We start from the raw sequence: 21886 nt of genomic DNA, 5'->3' as shown, positions 1-21886 counted from the left end.
TCGCATAGGAATACACAATATTAAATGTACATAGCATGAGATAAAAATGATAAAAAACAGTGTCACATGAGAATACACAATATTAAATGTACATAGAGTGAGATAAAAATAATAAAAAACAGTGTCACATGAGAATACACAATATTAAATGTACATAGAGTGAGATAAAAATAATAAAAACAGTGTCACATGAGAATACACAATATTAAATGTATATAGCACGAGATAAAAATAATAAAAATAGTGTCGCATGAGAATTCACAATGTTAAATGTACACAGAGTGTCTAGAGTATATAGTTAAAAATAAGTAAAATCAACGATATGAATTATAAAATTGTTTTTTATGCTTAAATGAAAGTATGCTTAAATATTATGGTCGACTGTCTGGGAAAACGATTTAAATTGTTAGTCTTACCAGGACGACTGTCACGTGATAATCAGTAACATGTTTCTTCTTATTAATCTGAGCAGCTTTATCGATAAATAAGGTACGGCACGGCCAGATGGTTAGGGCGCTCGATTCGTAACCTGAAGGTCATGGGTTTGAATACCTGTCACACTCACCATCCTGGCCTTTTCAGCCATGGGGGCATTATAATTTGCAGTCAATCCAACTATTCGTTGGTAAAAGAGTTGCCCAAGAGTTGGTAGTGGGTGGTGATGGCTAGATGCCTTCCTTCTAGTCTTAAACTGCTAAATTAGAGACGGCTAGATAGTTCTCGCGTAGCATTGCACGAAAATTCAAAAACAAAAAACAAAATCGATTAATAAATGCACGTCTTTACAGCATCACTGTCTTTTAATGGTTTAAACGGAAGTACAAAAGTGGAAATCTTCTTTGTGAACCTGTACTGCGGAGTGATATTTGTTTAATCATATGGTACTATTTCTCGTACAATCACCTCAAACTCACGCGAGTTTTATTTTCTGCTATTGTTTTTCCCTCCTTCCCATTGGCTTAGCAGTAAATCTAATGGCTTACTACTCGAAAAATTGCGTTTCGATACAGAGACTGCCAGAGCACTGATCGCTCATTGCGTAGCTTTGCGCTTAACAACAAACAATCAAACGTGTATTATTCCTTATAATATCATTAATTTCTCTTGGATGCACATCACTCATACAGTGTCAAAACCTTACACATTTCAAAAGAGAAATAAAAAATAAAGAAAACATTAAAAATAATAATAAGAGAAATCTACAATTGCTGTTGTATTGATCTCGCCACTCGGTGAGAGTTGCAAACGTAATTTTGTTTCTTATTAGTTACTGACGTCATTGTGATACTTTACGGAAGACTTAAATGTTCGTTTACGTAGTGTACGTGTATAGATGGTCAGTAATGCACGAGTCTAGCATAACTTTAATCAACGAAATATAGAATATTTGTACAGTTACGATAGAAAGTTTCTGCTTTTTCAGGGTTCCGTAATACATTAAGGCTTAACTGTGTAGTTTTATCGTCTGATTGCTGTTCCACGTGTGCTTGCAAGTGGAACGCTGAAGAAAATAGTTCTCATTTTGTATTCATTATTTTAATTTGTTTTTTGAACCTCTGTTAAGGGGCTTTAAACGTAACTCTATGGAAAACTCCAATTACATTTTTTTTATAATATCTGGTGAATTACGTAATTTGCTTTTATTTCACCACGGTTACTTTCAGTGTTTTTCCTACACGAAAAACAGATTTCAAAACTCTTATGTGACTGCTTCCACCAATAGTTTTCGACGACACATTAGTCCTTTCTCTATCAATGTATCTATTAGAATGGTAAGTTCTGTTTCGACCAGAGGAAACTTAAGAATCTTGTTTTAAAAACTAAAAAGTTTTGTTTCATGTAATACATCTGTAAAACTTTAATATTTTGAATACTTGTTTCACGTGCTATGTAATGTGTAAAAAGTTAAATACCCTTAAAATAATCACTGATTTATCCAGTTAAATCACAGTTAGAAAAATTCTCAATAAACGTAAAAGTATTCGCTGTTCACCACGCCATATTTAACAACAAAACAGATATGATTTAAAACAACAAATATGATAAGATGCTAAGGTTCTGTTCTCAACAGACCAAAGTATTAGCGTGTTTTCGTTCTTAATATGTTGATATTGCAAATGGCTTCGTTTTTCAATATTAAAATATCGCGAAACTATTTTAATTATAAAGTTTTTAAACTCATATATTGTAGTTTTTGACTTGAAATATAATAGAGAACTGCTAAACGTTACACACGTTCGACTATTAATATTGTGATGTATTCAAGAGAAGTAAGTTTGTTGAACTTAGTACAAAGCCTTATATATTAACCCGTAAAATGCCTCCAGGATAGTTCCCATTGTTATGTAGTCATATGAGAAGCCTATGCAGAGACGCTGTTATCTAACCATAGTTTCCGCTCGAACGTATTCTTGAAGACTCGAGATATAATGCAACGATGTAAAAAGTTTCCCAAGGCTAAGGGTCCCCTTTCACTACATTTAAGCCCCTACCAACAAAATGCCAGTATTACAGAATCCTGAATATTTGTGGTTTGCTTTAAAATGAAAGATCCATCAGTAAGTTTGTAGATAGGAAAGGAATGTCACGAGAGTATTGATAAAGTACCGATTATCAGTAAAGACCACATACTGTTCACAATCTTAGTAAATTTATGGAACAAAGCAGAGACCACCAACTGTTTTAAAGCAAATATGATACGTAGAGCCACCTACCAACGCTGTTTTCAAACGAATCACACGAAAGATTCTTTTAAGAACGAACAGTGTACTATAAAGCAAAACCTGTACGTTTATCAGAGTACTTTTGATCGATGCTTTTATTAAGGGAAAGGTTGTATTTTTAATGACTTAAATCAATGTACGTTTTCTTTGAAACGATTGGTTCTGATTACAAATGAATGCTTTCTTTCTTTTCATTCAATTTTGAATTGTTTAATTATCATATTGCATTTATCTTGTATTATCTATATATATTTGTTGTGTGTGTGTTTTGTTATTATAGTAGAGCCACATCGGGCTATCTGTTGAGCCCAGCGAGGGGAATCGAACCCTCTGATTTCAGTGTTGTAAATCAGAGGGGCCTGACATGACTAAGCGTGTTAAGGCGTTCGACTCGTAATCCGAGTGTCGCGGGTTCGAATCCCGGCCGCACCAAACATGCTCGTCCTCTCAGTCGTGTGGGCGTTATAATGTGACTGTCAATCCCACTATTCGTTGGTAAAAGAGTAACCCAAGAGTTAGCGGTGGGTGGTGATGACTAGCTGCCTTCCCTCTAGTCTTACACTGCTAAATTAGGGACGGCTAGCGCAGATAGCCCTCAAGTAGCTTTGCGCGAAATTCAAAGACCATACAAAAAAAAACATGTAAATCCGTAGACTTACTGCTGTAATAACGGGGTCTTTTTTTTTTTAATAAAATGAAACTCTGTTTATCTGATGTCTCATGGGGCGTGAACTATTATATATATATGTGCTATTTGCATGTTTTCGCCTAAAGCTTATTCTCAACATAAACATAACCAAAATAATAATCTTAAAAAAACCGTTGATTTAATACAACTTCATTAACTGGTGACTGAAATTCGGCGAACAGTTGATCAATAACTCGATTTTATAAAATGTTTTTCACGAACATATTAAAGTTTCTTGAAAGGTAATTTGTTATGTATGTTTTAATATTTTTTTCGTTGAGCTAGAAATCACAGTATTTAAGTTTGTTTTGAATTTCGCGCAAAGCTACACGAGGGCTATTTGCTGTAGTCGTCTCTAATAAAACAATGTAAGATTAGAGGGAAGGCAGCTAGTCATCACCACTCACCGCCAACTCTTGGGTTATTCTTTTACCAACGAATAGTGGGATTGGCCGTTGTGTTATAATGCTCCCACAACTAACAGGGCGACTGTGTTTGGTATGACGGGGATTCGAACCCGCGCTTTTCAGATTACGAAACGAGCACCTTAACCACCTGGCTATGCCGGACCGTTAGAAAATTCAAAAGAAGAATACATCTGATATAACACTAATATACAACTTATGAAATCAAAATCGGCAGTATAATATGTCGGATATAGTACTTTTAGTTCAGGATATTTATACCAACTATTATTTCTATTAAAATAGAACAACTGTCTAGCGTTAAGCTTTGATAAGTCTAAACATTTCAAAACGCATCTAAAATGTAATTATTCAACTAGGCTTAACTCCATTTTACTTATTAGGGAAGCTTCCCGGTAGCACAGCGGCATGTCTGCGGACTTCCACCGCTAAAAATCCGGGTTTCGATTCCTATGATGGGCTAAGCACATACAGCCCATTGTGTAGCTTTGTGCTTAAATCAAACCAAACCAAACTTGTCAGGGAAATAAAATACTACACGCGCATATACTCAAGTATGTATATATATATATATATATATATACCATAATAAACACAAAATTGTCAAGCCATAAACCAAAACACATTAAGTAAAATACTGCATATTAAAAAAAAATGGAAGTTAGGTTACAAGCTATAACATGGGATTATAAAATATATCTTAGGCCATAGAGGTGAATGTGGAAATAGGACCCACATTGCGGTGAGGATACACCGTATATCATTCTTAACCTCCAATTCGCTAGTCTCGCATAAGAATATTAGAAATATGGAGAGTGAGATTTGGGTACTCAAGCCCACAACGTCCCACGCCTGTATCACCCTTCATTGCCTGTAGACAGTTGTGGGAAGGTGACTGCTCTTCCAAGTTAAAATAAGAAAAAGGATAAACATAAAAAGATGAAAAATAATAAATAAAAAATGAAAATAAGGTACTACCATTTTTCATTTTCCTTATCAAATTTTGGAGTGAGAAGTGCATTGAGATCTAATGATTGTTTTTTTACGGGAAGGGAAAATAAAATAAAACCTTTTTATTTAAAACCAGACAAACAACCAAATGAAAGTTATACTTTATTTATTCAAGGATATTTGTGCTAGCAAAATGTAAATTTCAACCAAAAGGAGAGATAGTTTATCAACAACACCCGCCACCAACTCTTCAGTTACTTTAATTGAATACTAGACTCAGACCCTTATTCTAATTGAATATTTGCGACGCCAAAGTGCTAAACATGATTTGTTTTTGTTTTACGGGGCGTGAAACATGGAACTTCCGATCCACAGTTCGGCACGCTAACCAAGAGTGTATAAAAGAAAACAAAATGCGGGAGAGCATTAGTCTCCCATCTGTAAAGCTAGTTTACAAACTCACTTTGTAACGACTATACAGGGACAGAAACACGAATCTGTCAGATCGGTAAATTTATTTTTCAAACAGAGCTGCTTTGCTCTGTCTTGCCCGATTAAATTTATATATAGCTCATTCTAAACTGGTTTGTTTGGAGTTAAGCACAAACCTACACAATGAGTCACATTTGAGTCCTGCCCACCATCGGTATCGAAACCCGGTTTATAGCGGTGCGATTCCGCAGACACTTCGCTGTGCCACTGGAGACACTTTCAAAGGGAAGGTCGTAATACTCTTGAACTTTAAAAGTTCCTTTACAACTTTATATGGTTTAGTGCTTTAGAAAGGAAGGCATTTTAGTCACTTCAGTATCTTTTTCTCATGTTCCAAACGAATTACGAAGCATCACACCTTTCTTACCAACAAACATAACGTGAAAATCAGTAAAGAGTCAATTTAGAATTCAGATCTAAGTATTTTAGACGCCTCAACGTGTTTTATTTAGCTGTACTTGGCTACTATACAGTGTTATAATCTAACACGAGCTAATTATACATTCAGTGATCTTAATTTTAAATCTCCGTCTTTGCAAAATACGTTTTACGACTCCTAGTTATTATCTGGGTAAATATTCGAATGTAGCGATTATAACAACATATCGGTGGTGGATTACTGTATTACACTTTACTTACTGCAGCTTAATGTATTTACAAAACTTAAAATACATTTCATTAGCAATTCATTTTTAGGTAACACGCTCATTAATCAACAACCTGCATTTTCCAAGCACGTATACTTATTTGTATATAGTATAGATAATAAATTGTTTTATATTTAAACATACTTAAGTAAATAGTTTGTACCTTATTTCCTTATTTTTTTTTTCTAATTCTATTTCAATTAATTATTTTCTTTATTTCGGAAAGCAGTCACCTTCCCACAACTGTCTGTAGACAGTGAAGGGTGATATAGATGTGGGATGTTGTGGTCGTCAGCATCCACATCTCGGTCTCCTCATTTCTATATCTATTGTCACTCTGTTACTGTTTCTTTACGCGAGATTGCCGAATGGACGAAAAGACTGATAGACGGTGTATCCCCACCGCAATGTGGATCCTACTTCAGCAGTCACCTCCAATACCTAGGGTATATTTTATGTCCTACATCATAGCCCGTACCCTGGGATTTTTTGAATTAGTGCACCGATTTTGTAGTTTTTCTTTCGACTTGTTTGTAAGTGGTATGTACACACACGAGCGTGTGTAATTTTATAAACGTTTCATTGATAAATAGGTAGTCACACTGAAAGCTGTGTTTTAATAAAGAATGACGCACCATAATATTAATGATATTAATGTTAATGTAAAAACTGAAAAATAGGTAGCCACGACTGAAGATTGCTCGCCCCTTCAGACGAGAGGACATTGTAAAGTTACGGTCAATTCCACAGTTCGTTGATAAAAGAGTAGCCCAAGAGTCAGCGATGGGTGGTGATGACTAGCTGCTTTCCCTTTAGTCTCACACTGCTAAATTAGGGACGACTAGCGCATATAACCTTCGTGTTGCTTTGCGAGAAATTCAAAAGAAACAAAACTTCGTAAGTCTAAAACTGTATCTTGAACACTTATAATTTAACAAGTATCAACTCCGCCAGTTGAAGTTGACACAGTAATATAATCCTCTGTGGTTAATCTTTATTTAGTAACGATTTTTAATTTTTATCAACTTGGAGTTTTTGCATAATTGCCTCATATTATTTTAGTGATCTTTAAGTTCTTACGAGTCATGCTGAACAAAACAACGTCTTTACAAATTGAACCGGACGAAATGATTGAAGCTCGTAGCGTCATGATAAGCAAAAGTAAATAAGAAAAATAATTTTATAAATTAAACAAAAGATAACATAATTGTTTTTTTCCTTTGAAATTTAATGACATGAAAAAGAGCGATGTGTGCTTTTATATAAAATAAACAAGCAATGATACACTAAAGGTGGCATTGCAAATGATACCACAATAAAACAAAACACACGCACACACCAAACAACAAAAAGACAATGTACATAGAATACCACATGACGAAGATAAACTACAATAGAAGTGTGCAAGTGCAGTTAATGGAATACCGTGTAAGGAAGGTGTGTGCACATGTTAATGTGATACGTCAACAATATGCGTGTATTTAATGCTTAAAAAACATGATTAAAAAGATGGCTCAAATTGACTCTCGGACAGTTGAAAAATTTATGAATGTTTAAGACATATGCAATCATAACTTCCCTACAGGCCTATAATAAAGTTTCTTTCGTTTAACCTTTATTTTGTTTTCCTGAAAACATAAGTACAACATTAAATACACTTAAAGTTTTTCATCTTTTATCGCGTGATAAAAAACAACAACAAATAACAAAGCAAAAAACCTTTAAACGTAACTCAAATTCTTGCAATGGCTGTACTGAATGATGTCGCACAGTGATACTGTATTGAATGATGTCCCACATTGATACTGTATTGAATGATGTCCTACAGTGATACTGTATTGAATGATGTCCTACAGTGATACTGTATTGAATGTTGCCCCACAGTGATACTGTACTGAATGTTGTCCCACAGTGATACTGTACTGAATGTTGTCCCACATTGATACTGTACTGAATGTTGTCCCACATTGATACTGTATTGAATGATGTCCCACAGTGATACTGTATTGAATGATGTCCCACATTGATACTGTATTGAATGATGTCCTACAGTGACACTGTACTGAATGTTGTCCCACATTGATACTGTATTGAATGATGTCCTACAGTGATACTGTACTGAATGTTGTCCCACATTGATACTGTATTGAATGATGTCCCACAATGATACTGTATTGAATGATGTCCCACATTGATACTGTATTGAATGATGTCCTACAGTGATGTACTGTACTGAATGTTGTCCCACATTGATACTGTATTGAATGATGTCCTACAGTGATACTGTACTGAATGTTGTCCCACATTGATACTGCATTGAATGATGTCCGACAGTGATACTGTATTGAATGATGTCCTACAGTGACACTGTATTGAATGATGTCCTACAGTGATACTGTATTGAATGTTGCACCAACAGTGATACTGTATTGAATGATGTCCCACAGTGACACTGTACTGAATGATGTCCCACAGTGATACTGTACTGAATGTTGTCCCACAGTGATACTGTATTGAATGATGTCGCACAGTGATACTGTACTGAATGATGTCCCACAGTGACACTGTATTGAATGATGTCCTACAGTGATACTGTATTGAATGTTGCACCAACAGTGATACTGTATTGAATGATGTCCCACAGTGATACTGTACTGAATGATGTCCCACAGTGATACTGTACTGAATGTTGTCCTACAGTGATACTGTATTGAATGTTCTCCCACAGTGATACTGTATTGAATGATGTCCCACAGTGATACTGTATTGAATGATGTCCGACAGTGATACTGTATTGAATGATGTCCTACAGTGATAGTGTATTGAATGTTGTCCCACAGTGATACTGTATTGAATGATGTCCTACAGTGATAGTGTATTGAATGTTGTCCCACAGTGATACTGTACTGAATGATGTCCCACAGTGATACTGTATTGAATGATGTCCTACAGTGATAGTGTATTGAATGTTGTCCTACAGTGATACTGTATTGAATGATGTCCCACAGTGATACTGTATTGAATGATGTCCGACAGTGATACTGTATTGAATGATGTCCTACAGTGATAGTGTATTGAATGTTGTCCCACAGTGATACTGTACTGAATGATGTCCCACAGTGATACTGTATTGAATGATGTCCTACAGTGATACTGTATTGAATGTTGTCCCACAGTGATACTGTATTGAATGATGTCCCACAGTGATACTGTATTGAATGTTGTCCCACACTGATAGTGTATTGAATGATGTCCCACAGTGATAATGTATTGAATGATGTCCCACAGTGATGCTGTACAGAATGATGTCCCACATTGATACTGTATTGAATGATGTCCCACAGTGATACTGTACTGAATGTTGTCCCACAGTGATACTGTACTGAATGTTGTCCCACAGTGATACTGTATTGAATGTTGTCCCACATTGATACTGTATTGAATGATGTCCCACAGTGATACTGTACTGAATGTTGTCCCACAGTGATACTGTATTGAATGTTCTCCCACAGTGATACTGTATTGAATGATGTCCTACAGTGATACTGTATAAAAGATGTCCCACAGTGATACTGTATTGAATGTTGTCCCACATTGATACTGTATTGAATAATGTCCCACAGTGATACTGTACTGAATGTTGTCCCACAGTGATACTGTATTGAATGTTGTCCCACATTGATACTGTATTAAATGTTGTCCCACAGTGATACTGTATTGAATGATGTCCCACAGTGATACTGTATTGAATGATGTCCCACAGTGATACTGTATTGAATGTTGTCCCACATTGATACTGTATTGAATGATGTCCCACAGTGATACTGTATTGAATGTTGTCCCACAGTGATACTGTATTGAATGTTGTCCCACAGTGATACTGTACTGAATGTTGCCCCACATTGATACTGTATTGAATGATGTCCTACAGTGATACTGTATTGAATGTTGTCCCACAGTGATACTGTATTGAATGTTGTCCCACATTGATACTGTATTGAATGATGTCCCACAGTGATACTGTACTGAATGTTGTCCCACAGTGATACTGTATTGAATGTTCTCCCACAGTGATACTGTATTGAATGATGTCCTACAGTGATACTGTATAAAAAGATGTCCCACAGTGATACTGTATTGAATGTTGTCCCACAGTGATACTGTATTGAATGATGTCCCACAGTGATACTGTATTGAATGTTGTCCCACATTGATACTGTATTGAATGATGTCCCACATTGATACTGTATCGAATGATGTCCCACAGTGATACTGTATTGAATGATGTCCCATAGTGATACTGTATTGAATGTTGTCCCACAGTGATACTGCATTGAATGATGTCCTACAGTGATAGTGTATTGAATGTTGTCCCACAGTGATACTGTACTGAATGATGTCCTACATTGATACTGTATTGAATGATGTCCTACAGTGATAGTGTATTGAATGTTGTCCCACACTGATAGTGTATTGAATGATGTCCCACAGTGATACTGTATTGAATGATGTCCCACAGTGATGCTGTACAGAATGATGTCCCACAGTGATACTGTATTGAATGTTGTCCCACAGTGATACTGTACTGAATGTTGCCCCACAGTGATACTGCACTGAATGTTGTCCTACAGTGATACTGTACTGAATGTTGCCCCACAGTGATACTGCACTGAATGTTGCCCCACATTGATACTGTATTGAATGATGTCCTACAGTGATACTGTATTGAATGATGTCCCACAGTGATACTGTATTGAATGTTGTCCCACAGTGATACTGTATTGAATGTTGTCCCACATTGATACTGTAGTGAATGATGTCCCACAGTGATACTGTACTGAATGTTGTCCCACAGTGATACTGTACTGAATGTTGCCCCACATTGATACTGTATTAAATGTTGTCCCACAGTGATACTGTATTGAATGTTCTCCCACAGTGATACTGTATTGAATGTTGTCCTACAGTGATACTGTACTGAATGTTGTCCCACAGTGATACTGTATTGAATGTTGTCCCACAGTGATACTGTATTGAATGATGTCCCACAGTGATACTGTACTGAATGTTGTCCCACAGTGATACTGTATTGAATGATGTCCCACAGTGATACTGTATTGAATGATGTCCCACAGTGATACTGTATTGAATGTTGTCCCACAGTGATACTGTATTGAATGATGTCCCACAGTGTTACTGTATTGAATGTTGTCCCACAGTGATACTGTATTGAATGATGTCCTACAGTGATATTGTATTGAATGTTGTCCCACAGTGATACTGTATTGAATGATGTCCCACAGTGACACTGTACTGAATGATGTCCCACAGTGATACTGTACTGAATGTTGTCCCACAGTGATACTGTATTGAATGATGTCGCACAGTGATACTGTACTGAATGATGTCCCACAGTGACACTGTATTGAATGACGTCCTACAGTGATACTGTATTGAATGTTGCACCAACAGTGATACTGTATTGAATGATGTCCCACAGTGATACTGTACTGAATGATGTCCCACAGTGATACTGTACTGAATGTTGTCCTACAGTGATACTGTATTGAATGTTCTCCCACAGTGATACTGTATTGAATGATGTCCGACAGTGATACTGTATTGAATGATGTCCTACAGTGATAGTGTATTGAATGTTGTCCCACAGTGATACTGTACTGAATGATGTCCCACAGTGATACTGTATTGAATGATGTCCTACAGTGATACTGTATTGAATGTTGTCCCACAGTGATACTGTATTGAATGATGTCCCACAGTGATACTGTATTGAATGTTGTCCCACACTGATAGTGTATTGAATGATGTCCCACAGTGATAATGTATTGAATGATGTCCCACAGTGATGCTGTACAGAATGATGTCCCACATTGATACTGTATTGAATGATGTCCCACAGTGATACTGTACTGAATGTTGTCCCACAGTGATACTGTATTGAATGTTGTCCCACATTGATACTGTATTGAATGATGTCCCACAGTGATACTGTACTGAATGTTGTCCCACAGTGATACTGTATTGAATGTTCTCCCACAGTGATACTGTATTGAATGATGTCCTACAGTGATACTGTATAAAAAGATGTCCCACAGTGATACTGTATTGAATGTTGTCCCACATTGATACTGTATTGAATAATGTCCCACAGTGATACTGTACTGAATGTTGTCCCACAGTGATACTGTATTGAATGTTGTCCCACATTGATACTGTATTAAATGTTGTCCCACAGTGATACTGTATTGAATGATGTCCCACAGTGATACTGTATTGAATGATGTCCCACAGTGATACTGTATTGAATGTTGTCCCACATTGATACTGTATTGAATGATGTCCCACAGTGATACTGTACTGAATGTTGTCCCACAGTGATACTGTACTGAATGTTGTCCCACAGTGATACTGTACTGAATGTTGCCCCACATTGATACTGTATTGAATGATGTCCTACAGTGATACTGTATTGAATGTTGTCCCACAGTGATACTGTATTGAATGTTGTCCCACATTGATACTGTATTGAATGATGTCCCACAGTGATACTGTACTGAATGTTGTCCCACAGTGATACTGTATTGAATGTTCTCCCACAGTGATACTGTATTGAATGATGTCCTACAGTGATACTGTATAAAAAGATGTCCCACAGTGATACTGTATTGAATGTTGTCCCACAGTGATACTGTATTGAATGATGTCCTACAGTGATACTGTATTGAATGTTGTCCCACATTGATACTGTATTGAATGATGTCCCACATTGATACTGTATTGAATGATGTCCCACAGTGATACTGTATTGAATGATGTCCACATTGATACTGTATTGTGATACTGTATTGAATGTTGTCCCACAGTGATACTGTATTGAATGTTGTCCCACAGTGATACTGTATTGAATGTTGTCCCACAGTGATACTGTATTGAATGATGTCCCCAGTGATACAGTGATAGTGTATTGAATGTTGTCCCACAGTGATACTGTACTGAATGATGTCCTACAGTGATACTGTATTGAATGATGTCCTACAGTGATAGTGTATTGAATGTTGTCCCACACTGATAGTGTATTGAATGATGTCCCACAGTGATACTGTATTGAATGATGTCCCACAGTGATGCTGTACAGAATGATGTCCCACAGTGATACTGTATTGAATGTTGTCCCACAGTGATACTGTACTGAATGTTGCCCCACAGTGATACTGCACTGAATGTTGTCCCACAGTGATACTGTACTGAATGTTGTCCCACAGTGATACTGCACTGAATGTTGCCCCACATTGATACTGTATTGAATGATGTCCTACAGTGATACTGTATTGAATGTTGTCCCACAGTGATACTGTATTGAATGTTGTCCCACATTGATACTGTATTGAATGATGTCCCATAGTGATACTGTATTGAATGTTGTCCCACAGTGATACTGTATTGAATGTTGTCCCACAGTGATACTGTATTGAATGTTGTCCCACAGTGATACTGTATTGAATGTTCTCCCACAGTGATACTGTATTGAATGTTGTCCCACAGTGATACTGTACTGAATGTTGTCCCACAGTGATACTGTATTGAATGTTGTCCCACAGTGATACTGTATTGAATGATGTCCCACAGTGATACTGTACTGAATGTTGTCCCACAGTGATACTGTATTGAATGATGTCCCACAGTGATACTGTATTGAATGATGTCCCACAGTGATACTGTATTGAATGTTGTCCCACAGTGATACTGTATTGAATGATGTCCCACAGTGTTACTGTATTGAATGTTGTCCCACAGTGATACTGTATTGAATGATGTCCTACAGTGATATTGTATTGAATGTTGTCCCACAGTGATACTGTATTGAATGATGTCCCACAGTGATACTGTACTGAATGTTGTCCCACAGTGATACTGTACTGAATGTTGCCCCACAGTGATACTGTATTAAATGTTGTCCCACAGTGATACTGTACTGAATGTTGCCCCACATTGATACTGTATTGAATGATGTCCTACAGTGATACTGTATTGAATGTTGTCCCACAGTGATACTGTATTGAATGTTGTCCCACTGTGATACTGTATTGAATGTTGTCCCACAGTGATACTGTATTGAATGATGTCCCACAGTGATACTGTACTGAATGTTGCCCCACATTGATACTGTATTGAATGATGTCCCACAGTGATACTGTACTGAATGTTGTCCCACAGTGATACTGTACTGAATGTTGTCCCACAGTGATACTGTATTGAATGTTGTCCCACATTGATACTGTATTGAATGATGTCCCACAGTGATACTGTACTGAATGTTGTCCCACAGTGATACTGTATTGAATGTTCTCCCACAGTGATACTGTATTGAATGATGTCCTACAGTGATACTGTATAAAAAGATGTCCCACAGTGATACTGTATTGAATGTTGTCCCACATTGATACTGTATTGAATAATGTCCCACAGTGATACTGTACTGAATGTTGTCCCACAGTGATACTGTATTGAATGTTGTCCCACATTGATACTGTATTAAATGTTGTCCCACAGTGATACTGTATTGAATGATGTCCCACAGTGATACTGTATTGAATGTTGTCCCACATTGATACTGTATTGAATGATGTCCCACAGTGATACTGTACTGAATGTTGTCCCACAGTGATACTGTACTGAATGTTGTCCCACAGTGATACTGTACTGAATGTTGTCCCACAGTGATACTGTATTGAATGTTGTCCCACATTGATACTGTATTAAATGTTGTCCCACAGTGATACTGTATTGAATGATGTCCCACAGTGATACTGTATTGAATGTTGTCCCACATTGATACTGTATTGAATGATGTCCCACAGTGATACTGTACTGAATGTTGTCCCACAGTGATACTGTACTGAATGTTGTCCCACAGTGATACTGTACTGAATGTTGTCCCACATTGATACTGTATTGAATGATGTCCTACAGTGATACTGTATTGAATGTTGTCCCACAGTGATACTGTATTGAATGTTGTCCCACATTGATACTGTATTGAATGATGTCCCACAGTGATACTGTATTGAATGTTGTCCCACAGTGATACTGTATTGAATGTTCTCCCACAGTGATACTGTATTGAATGATGTCCTACAGTGATACTGTATGAAAGATGTCCCACAGTGATACTGTATTGAATGTTGTCCCACAGTGATACTGTATTGAATGATGTCCTACAGTGATACTGTATTGAATGTTGTCCCACATTGATACTGTATTGAATGATGTCCCACATTGATACTGTATCGAATGATGTCCCACAGTGATACTGTATTGAATGATGTCCCATAGTGATACTGTATTGAATGTTGTCCCACAGTGATACTGTATTGAATGTTGTCCCACAGTGATACTGTATTGAATGTTGTCCCACAGTGATACTGTATTGAATGATGTCCTACAGTGATAGTGTATTGAATGTTGTCCCACAGTGATATTGTACTGAATGATGTCCTACAGTGATACTGTATTGAATGATGTCCTACAGTGATAGTGTATTGAATGTTGTCCCACACTGATAGTGTATTGAATGATGTCCCACAGTGATACTGTATTGAATGATGTCCCACAGTGATACTGTATTGAATGTTGCCCCACAGTGATACTGCACTGAATGTTGTCCTACAGTGATACTGTACTGAATGTTGCCCCACAGTGATACTGCACTGAATGTTGCCCCACAGTGATACTGCACTGAATGTTGCCCCACATTGATACTGTATTGAATGATGTCCTACAGTGATACTGTACTGAATGTTGCCCCACAGTGATACTGCACTGAATGTTGCCCCACAGTGATACTGCACTGAATGTTGCCCCACATTGATACTGTATTGAATGATGTCCTACAGTGATACTGTATTGAATGATGTCCCACAGTGATACTGTACTGAATGTTGTCCCACAGTGATACTGTACTGAATGTTGCCCCACATTGATACTGTATTGAATGTTCTCCCACAGTGATACTGTATTGAATGTTGTCCCACAGTGATACTGTACTGAATGTTGTCCCACAGTGATACTGTATTGAATGTTGTCCCACAGTGATACTGTATTGAATGATGTCCCACAGTGATACTGTACTGAATGTTGTCCCACAGTGATACTGTATTGAATGATGTCCCACAGTGATGGTGTATTGAATGATGTCCTACAGTGATACTGCATTGAATGTTGTCCCACAGTGATACTGTATTGAATGATGTCCCACAGTGATACTGTACTGAATGATGTCCCACAGTGATACTGTACTGAATGTTGTCCCACAGTGATACTGTACTGAATGTTGTCCCACAGTGATACTGTATTGAATGATGTCCCACAGTGATACTGTACTGAATGATGTCCCACAGTGATACTGTATTGAATGATGTCCTACAGTGATACTGTATTAAATGATGTCCCACAGTGATACTGTATTGAATGTTGTCCCACAGTGATACTGTATTGAATGATGTCCCACAGTGATACTGTATTGAATGTTGTCCTACAGTGATACTGTATTAAATGATGTCCCACAGTGATACTGTATTGAATGTTGTCCCACAGTGATACTGTACTGAATGATGTCCCACAGTGATACTGTATTAAATGATGTCCCACAGTGATACTGTATTGAATGATGTCCCACAGTGATACTGTACTGAATGTTGTCCCACAGTGATACTGTACTGAATGTTGTCCCACAGTGATACTGTATTGAATGATGTCCCACAGTGATACTGTACTGAATGATGTCCCACAGTGATACTGTATTGAATGATGTCCTACAGTGATACTGTATTAAATGATGTCCCACAGTGATACTGTATTGAATGTTGTCCCACAGTGATACTGTATTGAATGATGTCCCACAGTGATACTGTATTGAATGTTGTCCTACAGTGATACTGTATTAAATGATGTCCCACAGTGATACTGTATTGAATGTTGTCCCACAGTGATACTGTACTGAATGATGTCCCACAGTGATACTGTATTAAATGATGTCCCACAGTGATACTGTATTGAATGATGTCCTACAATGATACTGTATTGAATGTTTTCCTACAGTGATACTGTATTGAATGATGTCCTACAATGATATTGTATTGAATGTTGTCCCACAGTGATAGTGTATTGAATGATGTCCCACAGTGATAGTGTATTGAATGCTGTCCTACAGTGATACTGTACTGAATGTTGTCCCTCAGTGATACTGTATTGAATGATGTCCTACAGTGATACTGTATTGAATGATGTCCTACAGTGATAGTGTATTGAATGTTGTCCCACAGTGATAGTGTATTAAATGTTTTCCCACAGTGATACTGTATTGAATGATGTCCCACATTGATACTGTATTGAATGTTGTCCCACAGTGATACTGTATTGAATGATGTCCCACAGTGATACTGTATTGAATGTTGCCCCACATTGATACTGTATTGAATGTTGTCCCACAGTGATACTATATTGAATGATGTCCCACAGTGATACTGTACTGAATGTTGTCCCACATTGATACTGTATTGAATGATGTCCCACAGTGTTACTGTAAACTATATTTTTCATCTACTATTTAATTTTTATTGTTAAATTTGACTAAAATAAAACGACACTTCAGAAGTTAAGTTCTTTGTTTTTGTAACGTTTGTATTGTAAATGTTCCTAGAAATAAATTTATAAAATAACTTATAACCTTATCTATTTCAATGTCTTTTAATGCCATGTCTTAAACAGTGCAATTAAGTTTAAAATAAACATGAAATTTATAAGACCTAAGATACTAAATAGCATGTATCTTTATTATTCCTTAATTAAGTTTAAAATAAACATCAGGTTTATTAGACCTAAGATACAAAATAGCATCCTTTTTTACTCTAAAAATAGCGTTTTTTGTATTTCAAAATAATTCATATAAAGAGAGTACTGCTTCAGTTGAAAAATAGTTTTCCTGTAGATAAATTTTGTCTTCGACCAGGAATTTGTCAGTAATAACTACATTTTAAACGTCATTTTTCATGTTTTTTCTCTCCTTCAGTTGTTCCTTCGGAACCTGTGATAACAGTTGATAACAAGGTTGTTGAAAATGGGACGACAATCGGTGCATTTCTTGAAGGAAGTTCCATACTACTGAAGTGCAAGTCGTCTGGTGGTAAACCTGCACCGGAAGTGTCGTGGCGGAATGGGACGTATCCCTTGGTAACGAAAGTTGTTCACACACCGGGCGAACAAGGTGGTGTCGACGTGGTGTCTGTTGTGCGGATTGCACTATCACGCTGGGATCTCGATGCCCGGTTGGTGTGTTTCGTCAATAGTAACGTCACGTCAACACGAATAAGTAAATGGGTGAAATTAGACATACACGGTGAGTAGATATTAACATCTTTACAATCATATAGTTAAGTAGATACTAACATGTTTATAATCATATAGTTAAGTAGATACTGACATGTTTACAATCATATAGTTCAGTAGATACTAACAGGTTTACAATCATATAGTTAAGTAGATACTAACATGTTTACAATCATATAGTTAAGTTGATACTAACATGTTTACAATCATATAGTTAACTAGATACTAACATGTTTACAATCATATAGTTAAGTAGATACTATCATGTTTACAATCATATAGTTAAGTAGATACTAACATGTTTTCAATCATATAGTTAAGTTGATACTAACATGTTTACAATCATATAGCTAACTAGATACTAACATGTTTACAATCATATAGTTAAGTAGATACTATCATGTTTACAATCATATAGTTAAGTAGATACTAACATGTTTACAATCATATAGTTAAGTAGATACTAACATGTTTACAATCATATAGTTAAGTAGATACTGACATGTTTACAATCATATAGTTAAGTAGATACTGACATGTTTACAATCATATAGTTAAGTAGATACTAACATGTTTACAATCATATAGTTAAGTTGATACTAACATGTTTACAATCATATAGTTAAGTTGATACTAACATGTTTACAATCATATAGTCAAGTAGATACTAACATGTTTACAATCATATAGTTACGTAGATACTAACATGTTTACAATTATATAGTTACGTAAATACTAACATGTTTACAATCATATAGTGAAGTAGATACTAACATGTTTACAATCATATAGTTAAGTTGATACTAACATGTTTACAATCATATAGTTAAGTTGATACTAACATTTTTACAATCATATAGTCAAGTAGATACTAACATGTTTACAATCATATAGTTACGTAGATACTAACATGTTTACAATTATATAGTTACGTAAATACTAACATGTTTACAATCATATAGTGAAGTAGATACTAACATGTTTACAATCATATAGTTAAGTAGATACTAACATGTTTACAATCCTATAGTTAAGTAGATACTAACATGTTTACAATAATATAGTCAAGGAGATACTAACATGTTTAAAATCATATAGTTAAGTAGATACTAACATGTTTACAATCATATAGTTAAGTAGATACTAACATGTTTACAATCATATAGTCAAGTAGATACTAACATGTTTACAATCATATAGTTAAGTAGATACTGACATGTTTGAAACTTCATTGTACAGCTTTAAAAACAAGTTGTTTACAATCATATAGTTAAGTAGATACTGACATGTTTGAAACTTCATTGTACAGCTTTAAAAACAAGTTGTTTACAATCATATAGTTACAAATTTTAAATAACCACTATAACCTATATGTACAACATAAGTCTGTTCGTGTGTATACATTTTTATTTATCAATTTATAAATGATGTTTGAAAAGTTTTAATATTGTTTCCATGGTTAGGAGACACCAATGGTGTTGTTTTCTGTTTTACATTTAATATTTATCACGTTTTTGACACGTATGCAAGTGTATCTCGTGGAAGAATGAAAACAGCGAGTACTCTATATAAAAAAGTAAGGTTATATATACATATCTTAATAATTACTAAACAATTATTAAAGGTCCAAAGAGCATCTGTTTGTTTGTTTTGAATTTTCATGTAAAGCTACACGAGAGCTATCTGCGCTAGCCGTCCCTAATTTAGCAGTGTAAGACTGGAGGGAAAGGCAGTTAGTCATCACCACCCACCGCCAACTATGGACTACTCTTTTACCATCGAATAGTTGGGTTGACCGTCACAGTATAACGTCCCCACAGCAAAAAGGGTAAGCATGTTTGGTGTGACGGGGATTCGAACGGGCGACCCTGAGATAACACCTGTTCATGGCAGGCCGGCGTCCATAGAGTGTTGAGTTAATTATTACCACTCAGTGATGACGAGAAAGTCCACTTATAGATAAAAATATACATCTAAAAATGGCTGGTTTGGGTTGATATTTTGTTTACCACTACTGAAAGTATAATACATTAAGAAACTCTCTGTGCACACTATGACATAATATTTATTGAATATCATTCAGTTAAACTTTGCTGTAAAAAATAATTATGAAATAAATCGTTTTGTGAATACATTTTTGTTAGAGTTAACATTACCTTCCTGACAATTTAAATGAGAAATCTTGATGTAAACATCAATATTTTACTAAAAAGGCATGGTTCACTCTGGCTATGTTGACATGGTTCACTCTGGTTATGTTGGCATGGTTCACTCTGGTCATGTTGGCATGGTTCACTCTGGTCATGTTGACATGGTTCACTCTGGTTATGTTGACATGGTTCACTCTGGTTATGTTGGCATGGTTCACTCTGGTCATGTTGGCATGGTTCACTCTGGTCATGTTGACATGGTTCACTCTGGTCATGTTGGCATGGTTCACTCTGGTTATGTTGGCATGGTTCACTCTGGTTATGTTGGCATGGTTCACTCTGGTTATGTTGTATATATGTATTTAGTATATTGATGTACATTTTATTGAAACGATATCACACGTTCGACATATCACCATTTTAACCAAATATTCGATTAAGTTATAACTTAAATTCTGTTGAAAATAAAAAGCTATTACAGACAATTGCATAAAAAATGTAATTCTGTAAACTTACTTTTGTTTAAAACAGACTTTAATATAATTCTCCCTAGTTTTCTGTGCAGACTAAACATATTAAAACAATACACGGTAATACAGTGTAGTTAATGGGTTTTTTAAAAGGAATATTAAAATTACGTTTGTATATCTTTGTTTAGTAATAAAATATGAAGCAATTTCACAATTTCTTTTTTTTTTCACAAGAACAAAAAACGAATTTAATTGTTTGGTAATTCTGAAAACATTTAAGGGTTTCGCCTGTCAGCTGACTTCTCCTTGACTGAAGTCTTAGGACTAGATCCAGTATTACTAAACAAATAATATTAGGAAATTCTTGGCATTTAGGGCTAGTATCTGTAAAGGGGCCAAAACTGCACTAAGGTAAAGTATGGCTTAGATTAAAAATGAAAACCGTTGTAAATATTTAATTCCGTAAATGGTGAAAATGAGCAGATACAAGTTATAAAGTGTCACATAGCAATAATATTACCATTATAACTTGTAACCCGCTGGAACAGCTGTAGGTTTACGGACTTACAACGCTAAAATCAGACGTTCGACTCCTCTCGGTGGACACAACAGGTAGTTCGACTTGGCGTTGTTACATGAAAACACACACACCGTTATTACGTAGGATTATGTTAAAATGTATTAGTTACGTCAATTGCTTCATGAAATATCTTTGATGTTACAACTTTGATAGGTATACTCAAAACTTTCGTTGTTTTGTTTTTTCAAACTAAAAAAAATATGTGTTTTCTTATAGCAAAGACACATCGGGCTATCTGCTGGGTCTACCGAGGGGAATCGAACCCCCTGATTTTAGCGTTGTAAATCCGTAGACTTATCGCTGTTCCAGCGAGGTACGATTGGAAAAGTAAATGAAATTCCTAGGTGATAAGTTA

At 36.0% G+C, this 21886-nt stretch overlaps 1 protein-coding gene across 2 annotated transcripts in view; it reads left to right on the top strand.

The window, feature by feature from the left end:
* Positions 1 to 21886, top strand: part of LOC143233385 (hemicentin-2-like) — a 165252-nt gene that overhangs the window by 90781 nt on the left and 52585 nt on the right. For both annotated transcript variants that reach the window (XM_076469577.1, XM_076469576.1), the window contains exon 3: positions 18015 to 18341. In XM_076469577.1, the coding sequence (XP_076325692.1) occupies positions 18015 to 18341 (327 nt within the window). The remainder of the gene's footprint in view (positions 1 to 18014; positions 18342 to 21886) is intronic.

This window comes from Tachypleus tridentatus, chromosome 12 (assembly GCF_004210375.1).
Source record: "Tachypleus tridentatus isolate NWPU-2018 chromosome 12, ASM421037v1, whole genome shotgun sequence".
Lineage (NCBI taxonomy): Eukaryota > Metazoa > Arthropoda > Merostomata > Xiphosura > Limulidae > Tachypleus > Tachypleus tridentatus.
This window is presented reverse-complemented; position numbering and strand designations above follow the sequence as displayed.